The sequence below is a fragment of the Apodemus sylvaticus genome, chromosome 2, assembly GCF_947179515.1.
Source record: "Apodemus sylvaticus chromosome 2, mApoSyl1.1, whole genome shotgun sequence".
In the NCBI taxonomy this organism is placed as follows: Eukaryota; Metazoa; Chordata; class Mammalia; order Rodentia; family Muridae; genus Apodemus; species Apodemus sylvaticus.
The window spans coordinates 187,753,986-187,780,023 of NC_067473.1; the positions used below are offsets into that span (position 1 = coordinate 187,753,986).

General features: G+C 37.2%; 1 protein-coding gene across 1 annotated transcript in view; it reads left to right on the forward strand.

Moving 5' to 3' along the window:
* Bicd1 (BICD cargo adaptor 1) overlaps window positions 1-26,038 on the forward strand; it is a 148,333-nt gene that overhangs the window by 84,917 nt on the left and 37,378 nt on the right. Inside the window, exons 3-7 of the mRNA XM_052175363.1 lie at window positions 6,494-6,646; window positions 17,564-17,989; window positions 18,839-19,933; window positions 23,487-23,638; window positions 25,527-25,844. Of these exons, the coding sequence (XP_052031323.1) occupies window positions 6,494-6,646; window positions 17,564-17,989; window positions 18,839-19,933; window positions 23,487-23,638; window positions 25,527-25,844 (2,144 nt within the window). The remainder of the gene's footprint in view (window positions 1-6,493; window positions 6,647-17,563; window positions 17,990-18,838; window positions 19,934-23,486; window positions 23,639-25,526; window positions 25,845-26,038) is intronic.

The following is a 26,038-nucleotide window of genomic DNA, read 5'->3' on the forward strand; positions in this document are numbered from 1 at the left end:
ATTCTGACTGGTGTAAGGTGAAATCTCAGGGTTGTTTTGATTTGCATTTCCCTAATGACTAATGAAGTTGAGCATTTTTTAAGATGCTTCTCGGCCATCCGAAGTTCTTCAGGTGAGAATTCTTTGTTTAACTCTGTACCCCATTTTTTAATAGGGTTGTTTGGTTTTCTGGAGTCTAACTTCTTGAGTTCTTTATATATATTGGATATTAGCCCTCTATCGGATGTAGGATTGGTGAAGATCTTTTCCCAATTTGTTGGTTGCCAATTTGTCCTCTTGATGGTGTCCTTTGCCTTACAGAAACTCTGTAATTTTATGAGGTCCCATTTGTCAATTCTTGCTCTTAGAGCATACACTATTGGTGTTCTGTTCAGAAACTTTCTCCCCGTACCGATGTCCTCAAGGGTCTTCCCCAGTTTCTTTTCTATTAGCCTCAGAGTGTCTGGCTTTATGTGGAGGTCCTTGATCCATTTGGATTTGAGCTTAGTACAAGGAGGCAAGGATGGATCAATTCACATTCTTCTTCATGCTGACCTCCAGTTGAACCAGCACCATTTGTTGAAAAGGCTATCTTTTTTCCATTGGATGTTTTCAGCCTCTTTGTCGAGGATCAAGTGGCCATAGGTGTGTGGGTTCATTTCTGGATCTTCAATCCTGTTCCAGTGATCCTCCTGCCTGTCACTGTACCAATACCATGCAGTTTTTAACACTGTTGCTCTGTAGTATTGCTTGAGGTCAGGGATACTGATTCCCCCAGACTTTCTTTTGTTGCTGAGAATAGTTTTAGCTATTCTGGGTTTTTTGTTATTCCAGATGAATTTGATAATTGCTCTTTCTAACTCTGTGAAGAATTGAGTTGGGATTTTGATGGGTATTGCATTGAATCTGTAGATTACTTTTGGCAAAATGGCCATTTTAACTATATTGATTCTACCGATCCATGAGCATGGGAGGTTTTCCCATTTTTTGAGGTCTTCTTCCATTTCCTTCTTCAGAGTCTTGAGGTTCTTGTCATACAGATCTTTCACATGTTTGGTAAGAGTCACCCCAAGATACTTTATACAGTTTGTGGCTATTGTGAAGGGGGTCATTTCCCTAATTTCTTTCTCAGCCTGCTTATCCTTTGAGTATAGGAAGGCCACTGATTTGCTTGAGTTGATTTTATAACCTGCCACTTTGCTGAAGTTGTTTATCAGCTGTAGGAGTTCTCTAGTGGAGTTTTTTGGGTCACTTAGGTAGACTATCATGTCATCTGCAAATAATGATAGTTTGACTTCTTCCTTTCCAATTTGTATCCCTTTGACCTCCTTATATTGTCAAATTGCCCGAGCTAGTACCTCAAGTACAATATTGAAAAGATAAGGAGAAAGGGGGCAGCCCTGTCTAGTCCCTGATTTTAGTGGGATTGCTTCAAGTTTCTCTCCATTTAGTTTGATGCTGGCTACCGGTTTGCTGTATATTGCTTTTACTATGTTTCGGTAAGGGCCTTGAATTCCTGTTCTTTCCAAGACTTTAAGCATGAAAGGATGCTGAATTTTGTCAAATGCTTTTTCAGCATCCAATGAAATGACCATGTGGTTTTGTTCTTTGAGTTTGTTTATGTAGTGGATTGCATTGATGGATTTCCGTGTATTGAACCAACCCTGCATTCCTGGGATAAAGCCTACTTGATCATGGTGGATGATCGTTTTGATGTGTTCTTGGGTTCGGTTGGCAAGAATTTTATTGAGTATTTTTGCATCGATGTTCATAAGGGAAATTGGTCTGAAGTTCTCTTTCTTTGTTGGATCTTTGTGTGGTTTTGGTATCAGCATAATTGTGGCTTCATAGAAGGAATTGGGTAGTGTTCCTTCTGTTTCTTTTTTGTGGAATAATTTGAAGAGTATTGGTGTTAACTCTTCTTTGAAGGTCTGATAGAATTCTGCACTGAAACCATCTGGTCCTGTGCTTTTTTTGGTTGGAAGACTTTCTATGGCTCCTTCAATTTCTTTAGGCATTATGGGACTGTTTAGATGATCTATTTGGTCCTGATTTAATTTTGGTATTTGGTATCTGTCAAGGAAATTGTCCATTTCCTCCAGATTCTCTAGTTGTGTTGAGTACAGGCTCTTGTAGTAGGATCTGATGATTTTTTGGATTTCCTCAGTTTCCGTTGTTATATCTCCCTTTTCATTTCTAAGTTTGTTGATTTGGATACTTTCTCTGTGCCCTTTGGTCAGTCTGGCTAAGGGTTTATCTATCTTGTTGATTTTCTCAAAGAACCAGCTCCTGGTTTTGTTGATTCTTTGTATGGTTCTCTTTGTTTCTACTTGATTGATTTCAGCCCTGAGTTTGATGATTTCCTGCCTTCTACTCCTCCTGGGTGAAATAGCTTCTTTTTGTTCCAGGGCTTTCAGGTATGTCAGTAAGCTGCTAGTGTATGCTTTCTCCATTTTCTTTTTGGAAGCACTAAGGGCTATGAGTTTTCCTCTTAGCACTGATTTCATTGTGTCCCATAGATTTGGGTATGTTGTGTCTTCATTTTCATTAAATTCTAAAAAGTCTTTCATTTCTTTCTTTATTTCTTCCTTGACCAAGGTATCATTGAGTAGAATATTGTCCAGTTTCCACATGTATGTGGGCTTTCTGTTGTTTTTGTTGCTATTGAAGACCACTTTTACTCCATAGTGATCTGATAGAAGGCATGGGATTAGTTCGATCTTCTTATATTTGTTGAGGTCTGTCTTGTGACCAATTATATGGTCGATTTTGGAGAAGGTACCATGAGGTGCTGAGAAAAAGGTATATTCTTTTGCTTTAGGATAGAATGTTCTATATATATCTGTTAAATCTAATTGGTCCAAAGCTTCAATTAGTTTCATTGTGTCCCTGTTTAGTTTCTGTTTTCCTGATCGGTCCATTGAGGGAAGTGCAGTGTTGAAGTCACCCACAATTATTGTGTTAGGTGCAATGTGTGCTTTGAGCTTTAATAAAATTTCTTTTACGAAAGAGGGTGCCCTTGCATTTGGAGCATAGATGTTCAGGATTGAGAGTTCTTCTTGTTGTATTTTTCCTTTGACCAGCAAGAAGTGTCCCTCAGAGTCTCTTTTGATGACTTTGGGTTGAAAGTCAATTTTATCTGATATTAAAATGGCTACTCCAGCTTGTTTCCTGAGACCATTTGCTTGTAAAATTGTCTTCCAGCCTTTTACTCTAAGGTAGTGTTTGTCTTTGACCCTTAGGTGTGTTTCCTGTAAGCAGCAAAATGTAGGGTCCTGTTTACGTATCCAGTCAGTTAGTCTATGTCTTTTTATTGGGGCATTGAGTCCATTGATGTTAAGAGATATTAAGGAATAGTGATTGTTACTTCCTGTCATTTTTGACGTTATTTTTTTTCAGAATATGCATTTTTTATTCGATATAATTTATTTACATTTCAAATGATTTCCCCTTTTCTAGCCCCCCCACTCCCCGAAAGTCCTGTAAGCCCCCTTCTCTTCCCCTGTCCTCCCACCCACCCCTTCCCACTTCCCCGTTCTGGTTTTGCTGAATACTATTTCACTGAGTCTTTCCAGAACCAGGGACCACTCCTCCGTTCTTCTTGTACCTCATTTGATGTGTGGATTATGTTTTGGGTATTCCAGTTTTCTAGGTTAATATCCACTTATTAGTGAGTGCATACCATGATTCACCTTTTGAGTCTGGGTTACCTCACTTAGTATGATATTCTCTAGCTCCATCCATTTGCCTAAGAATTTCATGAATTCATTGTTTCTAATGGCTGAATAGTACTCCATTGTGTAGATATACCACATTTTGGTGTTATTTTTTAAATTTGATTGGTTAACTTCTTTTGGGTTTGGTGAAAGGTTACTATCTTGCTTTTTCCAGGGTGAAGTTTCCCTCCTTGTATTGGTGTTTTCCTCCTATTATCCTTTGTAGGGCTGGGTTTGTGGATAGATATTGTGTAAACTTGGTTTTGTCATGGAATATCTTAGTTTCTCCATCTACGGTGATTGAGAGTTTTGCTGGATATAGTAGTTTTGGCTGGCCTTTGCGTTCTCTTAGAGTCTGCATGAGATCAGCCCAGGATCTTCTAGCCTTCATAGTCTCAGGTGAAAAGTCTGCTGTGATTCTGATAGGTCTTCCATTATATGTTACTTGGCCTTTTTCTCTTACTGCCTTTAATATTCTTTCTTTGTTCAGTACATTTGGTGTTTTGATTATTATGTGACGGGAAGTATTTCTGTTCCGGTCTCGTCTCTTTGGAGTTCTGTAGGCTTCTTGTATATTCATGGGCATCTCTCTCTTTAGGTTAGGGAAGTTTTCTTCCATAATTTTATTGAAGATATTTGCTGGCCCTTTAAGTTGTAAATCTTCACTCTCATCTATGCCTATAATCCTTAGGTTTGGTCTTCTCATTGTGTCCTGGATTTCCTGGATATTTTGGGTTACAAGCTTTTTGCTTTTTGCATTTTCTTTAACTGTTGAGTCCATGGTTTCTATAGTATCTTCAGCATCTAAGATTCTTTCTTCTATCTCTTGTATTCTGTTGTTGATATTTGCATTTATGTCCACTGATTTCTTCCCAAGGCTTTCTATCTCCAAAATTGTCTCCCTTTGAGTTTTCTTAGTTGTTTCTACTTCTGATTTTAGATCCTGGATGGTTTTGCTTAGCTCCTTCACTTGCTTGTTTGTGCTTTCCTGTAATTCTTTAAGAGATTTTTGTGTTTCCTCTTTCATGACCTCAGCCTGTTGACCAAAGTTCTCCTGTATTTCTTTAAGTGTTTTTTGTGTTTCCTCATTATTGGCTTTTGCATTCTCCTGGATTTCTTTCAATGATTTTTGTGTTTCCCTTGCAAGGGCTTCTAACTTTTGATCCATTTTCTCCTGAATTCCTTTAAGTATGTCCTTCATGTGTTCCTGTACCAGTATCATGACCAGTTATTTTAAATCCAAATCTTGTTTTACTGGTGTGATGGGGTATCCAGGACATGCTGGTAAAGGAGAATTGGGTTCAGATATTGCCATATTGCCTTGATTTCTGTTAGTGACGTTCCTGCGTTTGCCTTTTGCCATCTAGTTCTCACTGGTGTTAGTTGGTCTTGTCAATGCTGGACATACCAGTGCAAGCTGGCCACTTCCAGGTGGCCTCTGGTGCACAGCTTACCTCCTGCACTGCCTGGAGACAGGGTGCTGTTGCCCAGGCTGTTCAGACCCCGAAGCAGACACCTGAAGGCTCCTGCTGGGGCCCGCTGGATTCACTGGAGCACACCGACTTCTCTCCGCTGGCCGCCCGGAAGCCCCACTTGCCTCTTTCATGACCTGGAGATGTGGTGTTGCTGCTCAGGCTGATCTCTTTCAGGACCTGGAGATGTGGTGCTGCCGCTCAGGCTGATCTGGATCCGGAAGCAGAGAGGTCTGAGGGCTACCGCCAGAGGCCACAGGAATGAGCCGTGCTGTGAGCTCCCAGACTGCCTCTGGGTGCACACCAGGTCTCCTGCACTTCCTGGAGTCCGAGTGCTGTGTCCCAGGCTGTTCAGACCCCTAAGCAGGCGCCTGAAGTTTCCTGCTCCATAGTTTTAATTCTTGATCCTTCTAATCCTAATCATTGGCCTGTTGGATTTGTTTTCCTCATTGAGGTTTTGTTGATTCTGTTTTTAAATTTACTATTTCCTATTGGTTATATTTTAGCAGTTTTAAGTGAGTATCTTACCTTGTCTTTTTCTTTTGACCATTCTCAAATTACAGAAACTCACTGCCCATTGTTATGTTCTAATTTTCACTTTTGAGTGCTTCATCATTCTGTTGTGTTTTATATTATGGGCTGCTCTCTTTGAGATATATTTCCGTATTTCTATCCTATTTTGTTGTTATTTGTATCTACTCTGACCCCAAGGAACACTATTTAATTATTGTTGTGGGAAATATTTTAAAAAAGAACCAGCACGTTCCTGCACTTGTGAAGGCAACTCTCTGCCCCGGCAGCCTGGCCAGCCATGCACTGATGAGCAACGGCCGACCTGGTTTTTATCTCATGGAGACTCTGACTTAGAACTCCACAGTTTTTCCACCCAGCTTGCTAAGTTTCCACTGGTTCCATGTGTTTTGCCTGCATGTATATCTGTGTAGATCCTGGAGTTACGGACAGCTGTGAGCTGCCATGTGGGTACTGGGAATTGAACTTGGATCCTCTGGAAGAGCAGTCAGTGCTCTTAACCAATGTGTCATCTCTTTAGCCTATTTCCAATTCTTTATGTGAATAAGCATGAATTTGATTAGCTTTTTATTTATTTCTTTGAAAATATGTTTAAGAATAATTTTCAAATGTCAGATTGCTGGGTCAGCTATTTGTGATTTAAATGTTTTAATATATATCATTAAATTGTCATCTTAAAAGGCAATACCAATTTAAATGTAGGACATCATTCTATTATTTAACTGCCAGGTTTTAGTCTACATTTACTGAAACCTAGAATAGGAAAGTTTTATTCTGATTTTTGTATTGTTTCAGAACAATGAGATGGTGGAGCTACAGAGAATACGAATGAAAGATGAGATCCGAGAATATAAATTCCGGGAGGCCCGACTCCTTCAGGACTACACAGAATTGGAAGAAGAAAATATCACATTGCAGAAACTAGTGTCCACATTAAAGCAGAACCAGGTGAGGCTTAAGATTTTTAAAAAGTTGGACCACAGATGGATTCACATGTTCTAATAAATGAGATTCACTCTTCCCTTTCTTTTTTTCAAAAGACTTGTCTTTACTATTTGTGGTCTGTGTATGAACACACCCAGAAGTCCTCTGGAAGAGCAATATATGCTCTTAACTGCTGAGCCATCTATTCAGCTCTATACTTTATTTCTTAAGAAAGAGCTTGCCAGTTTTATTCTTATACTCCTTTAATTTGTGTACTGGAATTTCTTAATCTTCCTATGTCAGCTAAAATGTATAAGACAAAAAGCCATGTAAGTAGTATACTTTACAATACTGTTTATTAAGTAAGAAGAATGTTCATTTATTTTAGCTCCATGCTAATTTGTTTTAGCAGTAAGTCAAATGTATTATAATAAATTTAACTTAGCAACTTCTCCTTGTTGCTGGGTATACCCACTTGCTTTAAATGGCACCCTCAAGATCTTTCTATAACCACTTGTTTGTCTTCCTCCTCTTCCCCTTTCTTTCCTTTTCCTTCGCTGTTCCCTCCATTCTCTTCCCTTTATTTTCATCCCTCCTCCCCATTATCCCTTCCATTACTCAATTCCTTCTTCCTTCCCTTTCTTTCCTTTTCCTCTTCTCTCTTTCTTACATTTTTTCCTTTTCTGTCTCATTTGCCTTTCTCTCATCATCTTTCCTTCCCTTTCTTCTTCTTTTTTTTTGTTTCTTTCCATTTCCTTTATCTCCCCTCCTCTTTTTCTTCTTCCTCCTCCTTTTTGTCTGGCTATCTCATTTTGGGGGCAAATTGTTCCTAGTGTATATAGAAAAGTACAAATTAATAGGAAGAAATTAGTGAGAAAACATGTTCAATTTGTTTTTCAGTTGTAACTTCATTATAAAAGTCTCTTGTAATTTACATTTTTTCCTGGAATGGGGCCTAGATGGTGTCTTAGTTTCTTTTTGTTGCTGTAATACAATATCCTGACAAAAACAACTTAAAGGAGAAAGGATTTGTTTTGGTTTACAGTTCCTGGGGACATAGTCCATACTGGGAAAGAATGCAGTGTGACAAGAAGGAAAGACATGGCAACAGAAACATGAGGTTGAGTGGTCATATAACATTTGCCTCTAGGAAACAGAGAGTGAACAGGTAGTGGGCCTGGGCTAAAACACCTCAAGGTATACCCCCAATGACCAAGTCTATCCACCATCAAGTCTATCTTCTAAAAGTTCCACAATATTCCCAAGCAGAACCAATAGGTAAGAGTCATGTATTCAAACATGTGATCATATAGGGTGTATTTAACATTCAAACCACAACATTCTGGCCCCTAGGCTCATGACCATCTCTTGGTGTGAAGTTTATTTGTCTAACTAAATTCTATAGCCTCATGTCTTCCATCTGGAGCTTGTAATGAAATTGGCTGGGATCCATTCTTCTTGTTCTGTCTTCTGCAGCACACATAGCCTCCATCTTAGGTAGGCTTCATACCACACCTAGAGCTTCCCTTAGCAGATGTCTCCTGATCCTGTTATATTCAATATTCTGGGTCTCCACTATAACTTAGTATTCACCTTCACAGCTTCACATAGGAGTCTCTCAGGGCCTTCTTTTAGGAAATTTATCCATAACATAATACTGTTTTGTCTCAATAGTTCTTTGAAACTATGGAAGTAGTCTTCATGAACCTTTCAATATTGCATCTCTCATGCTTGCAAAACCATGGTACTAGTAGACACTAGTAAATTGTGGTGCTACTTTGGGATGGAGCCTGGCTCCTTCATATCACAGTTATTATCAGATTCTGTGTGCTGACCCTAAGGAAGTATTTACCTGTGTAATTGCTTTCCAAAAGCTGAAAATCACCTGATCAGTAGAGCTTAGGTTTTCTCCTTTTGAAAAGAACACCTTTTGAAACCACCCTTTTACTTCAATAATTACTCGTTATCACTGCAGACCTACACAAAAATATTAATCACCATGCCATACATAGAATTCTGTCATGCCTAAATATCTCACCAGCAAAACACATCAGTTCATTACACTTTAATTCAGGCTTAAACAAATTCTCAGGACATAAGCAGAATGTCACTAGATGCTTTGCTTGAATATCACATGAATAGCCTTCTGCCTAATTCCTGATAGATCCCTTTGTTTCACTCTGAAATATCATAAGCCAACCCACCACGATCTGCATTTCTCTCTTCATTTGTCTTGCCAAATTCCCACCAGAACAACCCATTAAGCTTTGTTTACATCATTCAAAAGCTTTTATAGCCCAAAGTTCCAAATTTTTCCAGATTCTCCCAACAAACCAGTTCCCCTTAAGAATCTCCTGGTCAGGTTTATCACAACAATAACCTTACTTCTTGGTCCCAAATTCTGTCTTATATACTTTCTTTTTGCTGTGATTAAAATACTCTGTAAAAAAAGCAACTTAATGAGAAAAAGGTTCGTTTTGTCTTTTAGAGCTTGGAGGTAATCACGATGGAGAAGGCATGGTTGCAGATAGAGGAGGCATAGAGGCCAGAGCATGAAGCTGTCCAGATTATAAATAACTAAAGTCTATCTCTAGTAACTCACTTTTCCCACCTCCCAATGGTTCCATAACCTTTTCAAATAGCACCTCCATTTGGTGACTAAGTGTTCAAGCATATGAGTATATTGGGGTTATTTCACATTCATATCACAATAGATGGTTTAGTTTTCCTAATTGGTTTGCACTATAAGTTTTCACAATTACTGTTTGTAGTCTTGAATCTGCAATATGATAATTTGTTTATATATTAATTGTCTCAAGTAATTCATCAAAGATGAACTGAAAGTTCAAATTCTTTCAGAGGGTCTTGCTCTAAAACAAGTTTAAAGCTATTTACATCTAGTTTAAATCTATTATAATCACTCCGTCAGGACATCAACCAAGTACCAGAAACAGTATTAAGCTGGTGAGATATGGGAATCTATAGAGTTATGACTTTTGACTTCGGTTAATCTGGAAACAACCCACAATGAATGATTCTACTTTTTCTCTCTTTTCAGTGTGGTACCTAGGTCTAAAATGTTGAGTTTTATAAAAGTAAGGGTTAACAGGGGATGGAAAACTTCAAAGGAGAAAATAAATCCATAGACTGACAAAATTGAAAATTGATTTCTGATCATAGCTTCTACCCTTTTCCCTTTCTCCCTGCCTCCAGCTTCTGAGTGTTGCAGGAACAAGATGTCTAAATAGGAATGTGAGGGAAGGAGTTGATTCAGCCAATCAAGAGAGTGACCAGGATATCCCATGTATATTCACATCATTCTTTCCACTATGTGTATTGAGTTTCCTATGCAATAGCTGATAGACAACCCCCTACACAAGGCACTTAGGTCTGATGTGGCTAGAATAAGTGAGTCCTAATGGGGAAATTTAGACTTGAGAACTACATTTTTTTTCTAAATAAATTCCTCAGATACTTACAAACTATAAGGATATATTTGTTGGTGTGTATATTTGTGTGGCAGTGTTTAGTGAACACAGAAGACTTTGAGACAAGTTCACTTAAATTAGTAGTGTTTCAAGTGGTTATTCCATTGACTTCTGCAGTCCTACTGGCACCTCTGCACAGGTAGGAATGAGCAGACAGTATGTGGAGTATCTGAAACTGCATGTAATTAGCCTAAGAGGTTAATTAGGCTGCTATTAGGTATCCTTAGAAGAGTGTCAAGATGCCTGGAGTGTTCATTAGCCCAGATGCTGGTTGAAACATGAGAACTCAGTTTTAAGAGAAATTGTCATATATACAGACACCAAACCCAGACACTATTGCAGATGCCAAGAAGTGCTTGCTGACAGGAGCCTGATATAGCTGTCTCTGGAGAGAGTCTGCTAGAGCCTGACAAATACAGATGTGGATGCTTGCAGCCAACCATTGGACTGAGCACGAAAACCCCAAAGGAGGGGTTATGGAAAGGACTGAAGGAGCTGAAGGGGTTTGCAACCCCCATAGGAAGAACAACAATATCAACCAACCAGACCCGCCCCCAGAGCTTCCAGAGATTAAACCACCAACCAAAGAATACACATGGAGGAACCCATGGCTCCAGCTGCATATGTAGCAGAGGATGGCCTTATCTGGCATCATTGGGAGGAGAGGCCCTTGGTCCTGTGAAGGCTTGATGCCCCAGTGAAGGGGAATGCAGGGTGGTGAGGTAGGAGTGGGTGGGTGGGTGGATAGGGTAGCATCCACATAGGAGCAGGGGGAGTGGTAATGGGATAGGGGGTTTGTGGAGGAAAAACCAGGAAAGAGGATAACATTTGAAATGTAAATAAATATCCAATAAAAAAAGAAAAAATAGTACAGCATTGAAAAAAAGAGAAATTTATGCATCTCTTATTTTCTAGATGGATAAATATTTTATATTTTATAGACTATATGATCTCCCTTAAACAACTATCCTACTCTGCACCATATAGTATGCAATTCAGCCATAGGCAAAGCAGTGACATATCAGTTTGTGTTTTAATAACACTTTACAGAAATAACTAGTGGGCTAGATCTATTCCATAATGATAGTAATATTTTATAATCCCTGATCTAGGGCTCATTTTTTGACAAAATTACAAATAAGAGATCTACAATGCAAATGAACTTAATGTCTTGAAATATAGGCCATGACACCATCTGATGATAGTCAGTGGGTTGGTTGAAATACTAGGGGAGGGTTGCAAGAGGGAAAGAAAAGAATGTGAAGCGATGACAACTTTACAGCAAAGGAAGTGGGTTTGGAAGAAATTGTGATATAACAGACTCTATTGTCCCAAGCAAATTTCTATGTTAGCTTTTTCCAAACCAATCTAAGGTAACCCTATTATTTTCCTGTAATTGGGTAAACCCTTCTGAGCTTCAAGCTCCCTTGATACTAAGTCATTAGCAGGGATTAAAATAATCTCAAGGTTGGCTTTTTGAATTCTTTTGTCTCTCTACTTCTTCCTCAATTTCTTTTACATTATTGCTAATAATCAAGATTCATCAGGAAATGAATTCTGCTCTACTAAAAGTGATAAAGGGTGTGTGTGTGTGTGTGTGTGTGTGTGTGTGTGTGTAACAATATAGCTGAAATCCAGCCCAGTGAGCAAATGTGAAGGAAAAGTGTTTGGATTTTGCTTTGCAGGAAAGGCTGAAAAGTTCTAGTTAGAATTACAAAGCCAGATAAATCAGGGGTTGGGGAAAGGTTCTAAATAACATTGATCAGTTCACAGATGTAAAGAAGAAACAATCACTGTTTAGCTAATAGTGATTTGTGTTCTTTGGAAAGATGGCCGGACTTTGTCTTGATTCTTTCTTTTCTTTCTCTTTATTTTAAATGAGAAGTTAACTATTTTAAAAATTGTTTGGTCATTCAATTTCTAAATATTGCCAACCAAGGAAAATAATCAATATTTTACAGGTCAGATATTTGACATTTATAGGCTATATTGTCTATGGCTATTATTTTGTATTCTCTACCTGGAATTCATTTGATATTTGAAGGGACAATAGACTTCTTGGGCTCACTATAGTATAGGATGCAAACAAAGGACTATGTTAATTTGGGAAATTGGTTCACATCCGGGGTCATTCAAGTTATTGGATGCCCCAGACTAAGTACTGATGTTTTTTAGAGGACAATTCACCTGCACATTGTTATAGCTGTGGTGCATTGTTTAAAATGCTCTGTTCTGTGTTTCCTCCAAAGAGCTATTTATTATTCTATGAAGTCTTTGCAATCTTTTTTCCCCCCTTTTAATTGGTTATTTTATTTATTTACATTTCAAATGTTATCCCCCTTCCAGGTTTCCCTTCCTCAAACTCCCTATCCTATCTACCCTCCCCACTGCTTCTATGAGGGAGCTCCTCTGCAATCTTTTACAAATTATTTATTATTATATGTGCATTGTGTGTGTGTGTACCTGTGCCTGTATGTGTGTGTGTGTGTGTGTGTGTACCACAGTGTACAACTAGGGGTAAGAGGACAACTTTATGGGGTCATTTTTCTATTTCCAACTTTATAAATGTTTTAGGGATTAGACTCAAGTTACCAGACTTGCATGGCACGCACATTCACCCATTGAGCAACTCACTAGGCCAAATGCTCACAATCTTACATAATGATGTGTAACACAGAAATTCCTCCTTTAAATACAATTATGTACCTGTCCAGCTGGTATAAAGTTGAGCATGGGGACAGAGGGTCCTCTGAGGGGGGGACTGAGGATTGTAAGAAAGATGGAAAAGAAGACTCAGAGACAAAGGTTAGAAACCAGAAGGGCTGTCCAGTGAATACTTGGACAGCACCAAATGTCTTTCTCATAGCCTTATATATTTTGTGTGTGTTTGTATTTGTGTGTGTGTGTGTGTGTATGTGTGTTTTAATATCATTTTATTGGTTATTAGGTTTCTTTTTTTAATTAGATATTTGCTTTATTTACATTTCAAATGTTATCCCCTTTCCTCGTTACCCCTCTGAAAAACCCCCTATCCCACCCCCCTCCCCCTTCTTACCAACCCCCCCAGCCTTATATTTTTTACAGTATTGTGGATAACAAAGTTACAAGCCAACTGAGAGCATGGCTGATGCACATTCATTATCTGTACCCATTCGGAGGCTTCCCTGTTGCTCCTTGTTTCTTCTTCCAAGATTAACAGAACATTCAGCCCCTCAACTTGAGCTTCAAGTGTATCCCATCCCCTCTTATTGTTCCATGTGTCAGTAGGCCAGGAAACCTGTCAGTAGACCCTGGCCTGACTTAACTGTCTGAAATGCAGGCTTTCACAGAAGCAGGCAAAATGGCTCCTGAAACATTTAGAAGGCAATTATTGGTGGTATGTAGTGAGAATATTTTTTATTTTCTTTTATATTTATTCAAATCGACATTTAGGGTAAAACATTATCACAGTAAATAATTGGCATGTGTGGTGGTTTGAATGAAAATGGCCTTCATAGGCTCATATATTTGGATGTTTGATTCCCAGTGGGAGGAACTATTTGAGAAGAATTATGGGGGGTGGCTTTGCTGAAGATGTGCCACTGGAGGCATGCTTTAAGCCCGTACAATTTCCAGTTAGTTCTCTCTCCCCCTCCTCCTCTCCCTCTTCTCCTCCTTCCCCCTCCCCTCTCCCTTCCTCCCCTCTCTGCTTAGTGCTTGTGGATAAAGATGTAAGCTCTTAGTTACTACTGCATCATCATGCCTGGCTGGCTGCCTGGCTACTGCCACACTCCCCATCATGATGGTCACAACTCTAACCCTCTGAAACTGTAAGCTCAAATAAATCCTTTCTTCTATAAGTTGCCTTGGTCATGATATTTTGTTCACAGCAACAGAAAAGTAACTAAGACAGAAGTCAGTACCAGGGAGTGAGCTATTTCTGTGAAAGGCATGGCAATACTATTTATTAAAGAAATGTGGAAGATTTTGGGAATTTAAACTAAGAAAGTCATTGAATATTTTAAATGGGACTCAATGGACCATCCTTAATAGCAGCTTCAAAGGCAGTAGTGTTGAGATCAATGTGGACTATAGAGATCCAATTTAAGAAATTTCAGAGAACACTATTAACAACTGGACTAAAAGCAATTCTTGTGATAATTCTGGCGAAGAATGTGGCTGCTTTTTGGCTTGTCCTAAGAATCTACCTGAAGCTAAATTGAAAAGTTTGGGAATATTTTTGTTGGCAGAATAGATTTCAAGACAGCCTAATATTGACTCATCATATTGTTATTAGTGATCACTCTTATGCAAGACTGTAATGAAAAACAGCAAGCAGGGAAAAGAAATGCAAAATACACAGTTTGAGGAGAAAAAGAGCACCTAGAAATTTAGTATTGGAGTGAGGCTTGTTCTGGAAGCAATTAAGGAAAGAGATCTGATGAAAAATGGAATAAAGGAAGTTATGCCCTTAGAGCAAGACCCCACCTAACCAACACTGTAGCTTGTGAAAGGAAGGTGTTCACGTAAAAAGGCTATTATGTCAAGTTGCAAAAGTGAAGCCTGGGTTGTGTTGGAGACCCAAAGATGTTAAAAGTGCTATAGCCTTGTGATATCTGCCAAGGAAATCTGCAGACAGCGAATGGGACAACCTTGAAAGATATCTGTGTTACAGTCATCAAAAACTAGAAGTATAGAAGTATCTATGCCCTTTGGCATCAGACATGGACTTACAGGGTTTGGAGTATTCTCTGCTAGGTTTTGGTCTGACTTTGATCCAGGATATCCTTACTATGCTCCCTTCCTTATATAGTTTGTGCCATTGTATTGTGAAGGTGTGCAAATTGGTTTTTTGCTTTTGCTTTTACTGAGAATTGTAGTTAAGAGATTTCCTTGAGTCTCAGAAGAGACTTTGGACTTTTAAACTGTATTGAGACTGTAAAGACTGTGGTGACTTTTTAAGTTGGACTAAATGCATGAGTCTATGGGAACAAGGGAGTGAAATATAATGGTTTTAAAGAGAATGACTTTGATGGGTTCATATGTTTGACTGCTTGGTCACTAGTTGGTAAGATTGGAAGCATTAGGAGGTATGACCTTTTTGGAGGAGGTATGCTACTGTGGTAGGCTTTAAGGTTCCAAAGCCCATATAATTCCCAGTTAGCTCTCTCTCCTTGCCTCACACTTGTGGATCAAGATGTAAGCTCTCAGCTACTGCTTCAGTGCCATTCTTACCTGCCTGCTACCATGCTTGTCACTGTAATGGTCATAAACCCTAACCCTCTGAAATTGTAACCCCTCAACACACCCTTTCTTCTGTAAGTATCCTTGGTCAATGTGCCTTTCACAGCAACAGACAACACATCTTTCTACTTGACTTTTTTGAATAATTCTGCTATGGAAATGTTGAAATTATAATTATTTTTTTTAGAAGTATCTGTGCTGTGTTTTTATATAGTGTATCCTCGGCCTCAGTGTGGTGAACACATTTTTTACTCATGTTGTTTATTCATATACCTTACAGAGTTTATTACAAGCTTATGGTGGTGAACATTCTGTTAGGAATTAATACTCTCCTCATTTCCATATGTAATTAAGTCTTAGAAACAGCTTTTATACATGAATCTACCATAGTGTGTTCCATGAGCCATTGGTCTAGTGACCTTCTATAACACTGAATGCTGCTGCTGTTACCTTCTTTCATAACTGTACAAGTCTTATCCTACTAGAGATTACATTTTCACTTTCCTTATAGCAAAATGTTATATGTATATGAAGAAAAGCAATATGGGAAACTTTGAGACATCCTTAAAGGGAAAAGATATCCTTTTCTTCAATCTTCTGGGACCATGATCAAAATGACATGCCTACAATCTCCTGCTGTATTGCATGAACTATAGTAGGAGGTTATGTAGCAAGAGAGAAGCCTTGTTCACAGACAAACTCGTAAAGCTGAGATTCCAAGCTTGCCTTGGCTATCTATCCCTATTCTGTTATATAGAGTAAAATCCTTCTATCTCAACTAAGGCATTTTTAATTAGGTCTTATTTATATCAACCAAATCTACATTCCAACTAAATACCTCGGATTTTTTTTTAAATAAACAATTACATTAAGATTATGAAAAGGGAGGAGGGGGCGTAAAATGTATATGAAAGTGATAATGGTCTATGATCCCAGTTTCAATTTAAACAATGAAAATACAATACATATAAAATGAAATGCACAATTTATGTTAGTATCTAATAGTATGTTTGTTACTTATTCTAGATTTTTTCAGAGTAGTACTTACTATCCAAATTACTTATTGAAGAGCAGAATTTGATTTTAAACATTACGGAGGGAGCATTGACATATTGAGGGATACTTAAGAGAATAAAAAAGTACTTTTGATTTATTTATTTGTTTTGTGACAGGGTCTCACTATATAACTCTTACTGGCCTGGAAACTTACTATATAGTCCAAGCTGGCCTCAGCTCACAGATATCTGCTTGCCTCTGCCTCCAGGGTGCTGGAATTTAAGGTATATACCACTATGTGTGGCCCAGATAATGTGCTTTGTTTGTTTGCTTGTTTGTTTGCTTGTTTTTGTTTGTTTGTTTGTTTGTTTTTTCAAAACAGGGTTTCTCTATGAAAACCTAGGTATCCTGGAACTCTGTAGACCAGGCTGGCCTCAAATTCAGAGATCCACCTGTCTCTGTCTCCTGAAAACTGGGATTAAAGGTATGTGTCACTTTACCCAGCCAGATAACATGTTTTTATAGGGTGGCATATGGTTAGTACCATGAAAAAGTCTCCAGGTAGGCATGACAGCTCACAGAGACACTGTCATCAATGGTTCTTATGACCAAAGGTTGCCTGAGAAGGCTCTTATTTATTATAATTCAAAAGAATATTACATTACTAGTAATATATATTGATATTTATTATTTGGGATTAATTATAATGGGCTTTTTATCTTAATCTCAAACACATTTTTTTTGAAATTTTGTTTTTATTGTGACCTTTTAAACAAATGTTTGTATGCATACTAAAACTGCCTTTTCATTAATGAAGTAAAAGTGATGGTAAAATTTTTTTTAATGAGAGGTGAATATTGAAATTTTGATAAAATATTACCAAATGTATTTTGTCATTATTTGTTAGGAAAACAACTCTGTCTCCTCCATTGGATCTTTTAAAATATCCTGATACAGTAAATATCTTTTCTTCTCTTCTAGGTGTTAAATTATATATTTTTATTTTCTAAAATATTGCTAATTGTACATAATGTAGACATATATAGATATGTATGTGTGTATTTATAACTGTCTAACTATTGTGTATTATAAGAACATGATATATACTTTTTATTATTTATTTTGTAGACTGTTATACTTTTCTTAAATCATTAAGTTTATTAAAGTGTTTAATAGAAATTTTATAAGGCCCAAATTTTAGTTTTATGGATCTTCTTTAACCTATCTAACTTAGGTTGAGTATGAAGGCTTAAAGCATGAAATTAAGCGATTTGAAGAAGAAACAGTATTACTGAACAGCCAACTAGAAGATGCTATTCGACTGAAAGAGATTGCAGAACATCAGTTGGAAGAAGCCCTTGAGACATTGAAGAATGAAAGAGAGCAAAAGAACAACCTGAGGAAGGAGCTGTCCCAGTACATCAATCTCAGTGACAACCACATCAGCATCTCAGTAGATGGGCTCAAGTTTGCTGAGGATGGGGGTGAGCCAAACAATGATGACAAGATGAATGGGCATATCCATGGGCCTCTTGGGAAACTTACTGGAGACTACCGTACTCCCACTACCAGGAAAGGAGAGTCCCTACATCCCGTGTCTGACTTATTCAGTGAGTTGAACATTTCAGAAATTCAGAAATTGAAGCAACAGCTTATTCAGGTAAGGGCTACATTTAAATCTGTAAGAATGAATTCATGTTGGTGATATGTAGCATGTTATGAGATTTTTGATACACAAAGGGCAGTGCATGTTCTGTTGATTTTTTTTCTGTAGTTGATAAAATGAAGAAACTGGTAGATTTTAAAGAATGTTATATTAAATTCTAACAAACTATAAAATAGACCCAAACTGTTCTAAATACCTTATCTCATTTATCAAGGCATTCTATTCCTATAATAAGCTTAAGAGGCATCCAGTATTTTTTGTTTTGATTAAAATTTGTAAGACTTTTTTTTTTAAAAGTCTTTTCTAGAAGAAAAAGCTATTTGGAAAAAAACTTCAGTTTATTTCAATAGTGTGTATTCATTTAGTTTTCAAAGAAAAAAAAGAACACAGAAGTCCCCCCCATATCTATCTATCTATCTATCTATCTATCTATCTATCTATCTATCTATCTATCTATCTATCTGTCTGTCTATCTATATGCTGAGATCACAATGCCAACAATAGATTTTTTTCCATTTTTCTTTATGAAAAGTTCAAATGGCTTGGCTCCCATAAAATTCCATATTATGAATTAGGTATTTTTAGATTGACTTAACAGAACTCAAGTAAGGAACCATTTGAATTTAATTTGAAATAATGGTAATGTTGGCTCTGTTGTGGGCATTTTAAATGTATACAAGTCTGTCCAACTGCATGTGTGTGTGTGTATTTTTAACTATTGTGTATTATTATACGAATATGGTATATTCTTTTTACTATTTATTTTGTAAACTGTTATACTTTTCTAGAGTTCATATTGGCTTTGCCCTGAAGTTATTCAGACATTGTCTTCTGCCATAACAGGTAGAGCGGGAAAAAGCTATTCTTCTGGCCAACCTCCAGGAGTCACAAACTCAGCTAGAACACACCAAGGGAGCATTGACAGAGCAGCATGAGCGAGTGCACCGGCTCACAGAACATGTTAATGCTATGAGGGGCCTGCAAAACAGTAAAGAGCTCAAGGCTGAGGTAGATTGTGAGAAGGGTCGGAACTCAGCGGAGGAAGCCCACGACTATGAGGTGGACATCAATGGCTTAGAGATCCTTGAGTGCAAATATAGAGTGGCTGTCACAGAAGTCATTGATTTGAAAGCAGAAATTAAGGCCTTAAAGGAAAAATATAATAAATCTGTAGAAAATTATACAGAAGAAAAGACAAAATATGAGAGTAAGATCCAAATGTATGATGAGCAAGTGACAAACCTTGAGAAGACATCTAAGGAGAGTGGTGAGAAGATGGCCCACATGGAGAAGGAGTTGCAAAAGATGACTGGCATAGCCAATGAAAATCACAATACCCTCAATACAGCCCAGGATGAGTTGGTGACATTTAGTGAGGAATTAGCCCAGCTTTACCACCATGTGTGTCTGTGTAATAATGAAACTCCCAATAGAGTCATGTTGGACTACTATCGACAAAGCAGAGTTACTCGAAGTGGCAGCCTCAAGGGGCCTGATGATCCCAGAGGGCTTTTGTCACCAAGATTATCCAGAAGGGGTGTATCATCCCCTGTAGAATCAAGGACATCTTCTGAACCAGTTTCTAAGGAAAGCACAGAGACTAGTAAAGAGCCAAGTCCAACTAAGACTCCCACAATTTCTCCTGTTATTACTGCCCCACCGTCATCTCCAGTTTTGGATACAAGTGATATCCGCAAAGAGCCAATGAATATCTACAACCTCAATGCCATAATCCGGGACCAAATCAAGCATCTGCAGAAAGCAGTGGACAGGTCCTTACAGCTGTCTCGTCAAAGAGCAGCAGCCCGAGAGTTGGCCCCCATGATTGATAAGGACAAGGAAGCCTTAATGGAAGAGATTCTCAAGCTGAAATCCTTGTTGAGCACCAAACGGGAGCAGATTGCCACACTGAGGGCAGTGTTGAAAGCCAATAAGCAGGTAATATGCTTTTGCTTATGAAAGCATACTAGAAAAGCTTTCTTAATTTATTTCCTTAATTTTGTTGAATTTTAGTGCCAAGACGAGCGTTCAAATTCCTGGGCAATAGAGCAACAAAATAAAGTGCATTACAATGCCACTCAAAATGTAGTTTTATTTTAAAGTGTGTAAGGGACCAAGGAGATAGCTTAGTGATAAAGGTGCTTGCTGCCAAGCCTAATGGCCTGAGTTCAATCCTCAGAACCCATATGGTAGAAGAAAAGAACCAACTCCCACAAATTGTCCTCTGTCACAAATGGGTGTCTGTCACAAATGACACTCATTTCTCTCTCTCTCTCTCTCTCTCTCTCTCTCTCTCTCTCTAAATAATAAATCAATAAATACTAATAAACAGTTTGAGGTAGTTGAGATAGAAAAGCAGTTGTGTCTACTAGGCAGTGTAGGTGGTGAGGAAGGTAAAACAATAGAAGAGATCTAGTCGTAGATAAAGCCCAGAGACCCAGGCAGTGATAAGCAGAAGCCTGGTGGCCAGTGAATATAGAAACAGTCGATGGAGGGTTTTGGGAGAGGATTGCCTAACAGTTTATATCAATCAGGGCGACAGGGAGGATAGAGACTAACCCTGAGTCTACAGATGGGATGTTAGTACAGACATGATGATAGAGGTCTGACAGGCAATAACTAGACCCAACTTCAGAGATGGATATTCAGTTCCAAGGCTCAACTTCTACAGCTGTCTCAAGATAGAAACTTGGTGTTTTGTCTTTCATTTCAGACTTAAATAAGACTTAGTAACCAAATGTTGAAGTAATGACATCAAAGATAAAGGACAATACAGATATGGGGATCTGAGTGATGTAAACAGAAGAAGAATTTTACCAACAAATGAAATAGTTTGGAACTATGAGTGAGAGAGAGGAGGGAAAGAGGGAGCGAGGGAGGGAAAGAGATAGATGAGAGGGAGAAAGAGAAAACACCCCAAAAATCTAAAGTCTAGATGTGTCACTGACCATATATCTAAACTTTATGTGTAGTTAGCTGTGTTATTAGTGTACTTTGGTCAAAACTGAAGCATTAGGGAATTTTTCTTAAATACCTGTCATTTCCCTCTGGAATAAATAAGATATTTCAATATGAATCTACTTGACAAACTCCTTGATGACTGATTTGTTTTCCATTCTTGAGAGGAGTGCTGAACAAATATTGGTGTTGATGAAAAGCAATAGCAACATATGAACTCCTTTGTTTTGCAAACACAGGCAATGCCAAGAAATAGAGTATGAGGGTACATGCTCTTTAGAGAACGAAGATCCATTACCTTTTCAGAGTGTCTTATTCTTTTCCTCAAATCTGAGTGAAACTACATGTCATTTACTTTCTACTCATCATCATCTGTTTCCATGAATCTATTGATAGAAATTGGTAGAATCTATTGATAGAAACTGTACCACAAGCAGAAATATTGTTCACAATATAAACATGCTTTATATAAACTTAAGGGGGAAATAGGACTTTCTTTTGTATTATCAGTTTAGGGAAGTAGAAAATGTTAAGGTGAATGAAGAAATTATGAGAAATCTGATTTTACTTTGAAATCAGAAAAAAAGATTATTGATGTAACTGCCATAATTCAAAGACTATACAATCTAGAGTGGCCAAGAGTAACTTTTATGCTAGGTCTGACTCATAAGGACGTAATTTTCTGGAGTATTCTCAGCCAAGACATTCAGATAACTTTCCTGACCTCTTTCTGAAGGTTAAAATAGAAATCTAGTTTGTTTTTTAATATGAAGAGGCTTAATTGAAAAGACAAGTCCTAAATTATAAACAAGCATTAATGTGGTGGTAGAAAATAGGACACAAAACTGTTATTAGTAATCTATGGTGAATTTAATTCATGTCTTTCTGTACTTACAAGACAGAATGTATAAAACATTTTGGATTGCTATAAACAGTGCCATGGGAATTCAGAAGAGAACAGAGCATTCCTAAAGGAGTATGTATTTTCAGCATAGACTACATTAGAGACATGACTTGTACAGTAAATTTTGTGAAAATATTTCTTGCTATATATTTAGTACTCACTTAAATAATGTTGAACTACTGCCTTGCATTGATGTAGTGCTTATGAGCCATTAAGAATTTCAAGTATCAAAAGATGACATCAGTTGGATATAGGCATTGTAGAATGTTAATTATTAAGGCTAATGTGAGAATTATGCAGTTTAGAAAAAAAGGGGTATCATCTTGTTTTACAACAAACATGATATATTCTCTATGAGTCTTATTTTACAATTTAGGATTTTTCCCCAGAAGCATAGTGTCATCTGATGAAATAAGATAGTTGTAATAAAGTATCAACTATGTACTTAATTGTGTCAGGTGTGAAAATTCAGCAATATATACATGGTCTCTACCTTTCAGAAGAGGACTCACATCCCCTTGGGATGAGCAGATAATTAGTGTGATGTTACATATTTTGTATTCAAGTTGTCAGAAAATTGCATTTGAACAACTAATATCACCTATAGGAATTAACAAAAGTTTTCCAGAGCAATTATAATTGGATTTGTTCTCCAAGGGATAAGAAGTTATTCTCCCATGGGAAGAAGAAATAATTTCACACAAAAGAACAGTAGATAGAGAGGGACAAGAGTGTTAGAAAGAGGGTGTTCTATGAACCTATCTTGTGCTATATAAACAGACTGTTTTTAAACATTTGCCAATGGTACCCACTGATTCAGTTGATGTTGTTTTTATCTCCTACTGTGCTAGGATAGCTCTTGATTTGAAACACTATTCATTCAAGGAACTTCAGAAATGCCCCAATCCCAAATTCAGACAATTATGTTAATCCATTAAACAGTTTCTCTCTCTCTCTCTCTCTCTCTCTCTCTCTCTCTCTCTCTCTCTCTCTCTCTCTCTCCTCTCTCTCTGTCTTATACCCACAAACACACAAACACACAAAGAAATAATTTGATCACAATTCATTGTTTTGAGCAATTTTATTTAAAAATTTAGAAAATTCTTGATTTCTTGTCACTTCTTTGAGTTGAGTATATAGTTCATTATATACCCATCTTGTAAGTTATAGTGCCTTACATCTTTTATTCTGTTTTGGGCCCCCAGAATAACATAGGTGACATAAAATATTTGATTTTTACATATTGCACTTGGAATTGATGGGTTTTTAAAAAATAACTTCTTGATAACATCCTTTATGTTCAAAGTTTCAATTTGGCTCTCTAAATCTCTGAAAATCATACACCGTCAACAACCAGCTTGAACTATTTACTGAACTATGGTCACCATATTGAATTATGATACTTACTGACCTATACCAGGCTTTAAAGACAATTATTGAATCATGAGATGATTTGGCATTAAAGAAAAATGTCCCTGTGTCCAACATACATGTATACGTATGTTTATGCAAAAATCCAACCTAATCAGTTTGTTTCCATTTAGAAAAGCAAAGAATAGATTTGGTATAAAGTGTGTGGGCCAGTTATTTCTGGAATGAAGTGGTAAGCACTGTGATTTTATGCTTCAGACAGCTGAAGTGGCTTTAGCTAACCTGAAGAACAAATATGAAAATGAAAAGGCAATGGTTACTGAAACAATGACAAAACTGAGAAATGAGCTAAAAGCTTTGAAAGAAGATGCTGCAACCTTCTCATCCCTGAGAGCAATGTTTGCAACAAGGTAACTTTTTTCCCCTAAAATTAAGTATTTCACATCGGAAGAGCACTGTTGATACTCATGAATAAATATATTTAGTTTTGCATGAAGAAAATGATGAGATACCGCATCGACAAATCTAAGATTAGAAATATTCTTGAGCTCAAGGTCATATGCAACTGAATCTCTTGGAGACGGCAAAGAGAAACCTTAGACTGCAAGGCTGCAGGTATTGCTTTCTGGGTTTCCAACAAGATTCTTTGGCATTTATAGTATATATACATGTTTATATATATACATATATATATATATATTTATTAGAATTAGAATATGTATATATTCTGCCATATATGTATATGTATATATATATGCAGGACAAAGAATGGAAAGGAGAAAATAACCCATTTTTATGAAAGAAATTAGAATGATAATATTCAGGATTAAGAGAATACATATTTCTTCTTTGAGAAAGAAATTTAAAGGGATATTCAAATGCTCAGTTTAGATCATATTTTAAGTATTATTCCCTTGCAGTCCATTTCCACAGACATTAGTTTTTTTCAGGTATAGTGATTGCCTTACTTTACATTTTAAAAATATTTTCATGTTACCAAAAAGAATTAATCCAAGGTCCTAGACTTCATTTTATTTCTCAGTAAGTTATGATTTTTCTCATGTTCTACATAGCCCCCATAGTCTTGACATTAAAGGTTTATGGAAATGGGTACCTCATGGACCTAATGTATTTTAATCATAGATCCTGTTTTGGGTTTTTTTTGTTGTTGTTGTTGTTACTTTGTTTTGTTTCTCTGTATAGTACCTCAAGTGTGTGCTGATTTCAGTTTGTATAATATATTTTGGATAATTCTCTGAGCTCATCAGCGATCTGGTAGTACATGCAGAATAACTTACCAATATCTTAAACTCAGCAGAAATTCAGTGTGAATTCTTCTCATCCTACCTTTTCCAAATATGTGTGAATGGACTCAGGTTTTAATTTCAGTTGGGAAGTAGCACGGAGCTTGTCTTTGTGCTTCAGTATAAATATGAAGCTGGATGAAGATATTCCCAATGGCCTGCTGTACTGAATCAAAAAAAAATCTTCATTTTTTTTGACAAATCACTGCTTTATTATTTGGTTGAAAACTCATTGAAATTTTGATTTTTTTTTAACTTGGGGAAATCTGCAACATTGAAATTATTATATGATGCCATTTAAAGTAAAGCCTATAAATACATATAAAAGGGAAAATGTTTTTATTAATATTATCACTTTTGATATAGCATATATACTGTAGGTATAACATATAACAATCTTTTTGCAAAGTATACAATGTTATACAATAGAGACAATGATTGTAATATACCTAAAGTAGTAGTGGATATTATGTGAAATTTGATTATCACCCCAAAATAGCTTCCATAATAACTGTGCTTGAGGTTTATGCCGCTTATTTAGAATGTCCCCTTATGGATGCTGTTGTGAGAATGAATCACCAATTACTAAATATGGTCTACTGTTTCCAGTTGTCTATTATTATAGAATATTTTCATTCTATTGCTAGGAAGATCAGTGTTGTACATTACAGTCCAATTTATTATAATCCCTTTATCTATGGGAAATATATTTTAAGACACCCAGTGGATTTCTAAAAACCACTAGTATCAAACTCTATAGATCACTATGTTTCCTTTATATGTAGATGTCTCTGATGAAGATTAAATGATTTTGTTAAATATAATAATATAATATATAATATTGTTATATAATCATTCTAACAGTATTGCATAATCAAAGTTTTGAGACTACAGTGGGCATCAATATCTGGGTTGAGGGTAAAAAAGGAATACCTTTCTAATTAAGTTCCAGTTTAGCTTTACCCCTTTCCTCACCCCTTTGCTTGGGTTCTAGATGCGATGAATATGTCACACAGTTGGATGAGATGCAGAGACAGTTAGCAGCTGCAGAAGATGAAAAGAAGACTCTAAACACTTTATTGCGAATGGCTATCCAGCAAAAGCTCGCCCTGACACAGAGGCTGGAGGACTTAGAGTTTGACCATGAGCAGTCCCGACGCAGCAAAGGCAAACTTGGAAAGAGCAAGATCGGCAGCCCTAAAGTAAGTGGGGAGGCTCCAGCCACCGTGCCTACCATAGACACTTACCTCCTGCATAGTCAGGGTCCACAGATCCCTACCATTCGGGTCAGCAGTGGCACTCAGAGGAAAAGGTATGCATGCAGCTATTGTCATAGTGTGGTACAGTGCACAGGCTTTAGTTGACTGTAAAAAATGATGTGCTTTTACTGTATAGGATGGAGAAAAGAAAAGAAAAAGGAAAAATTAAAAGCTAAGAGCTTTGCTAATGTTGGTCTTTCTGCCACCCCATCCACACATACTGATTAACCATACATAATTTTCAACT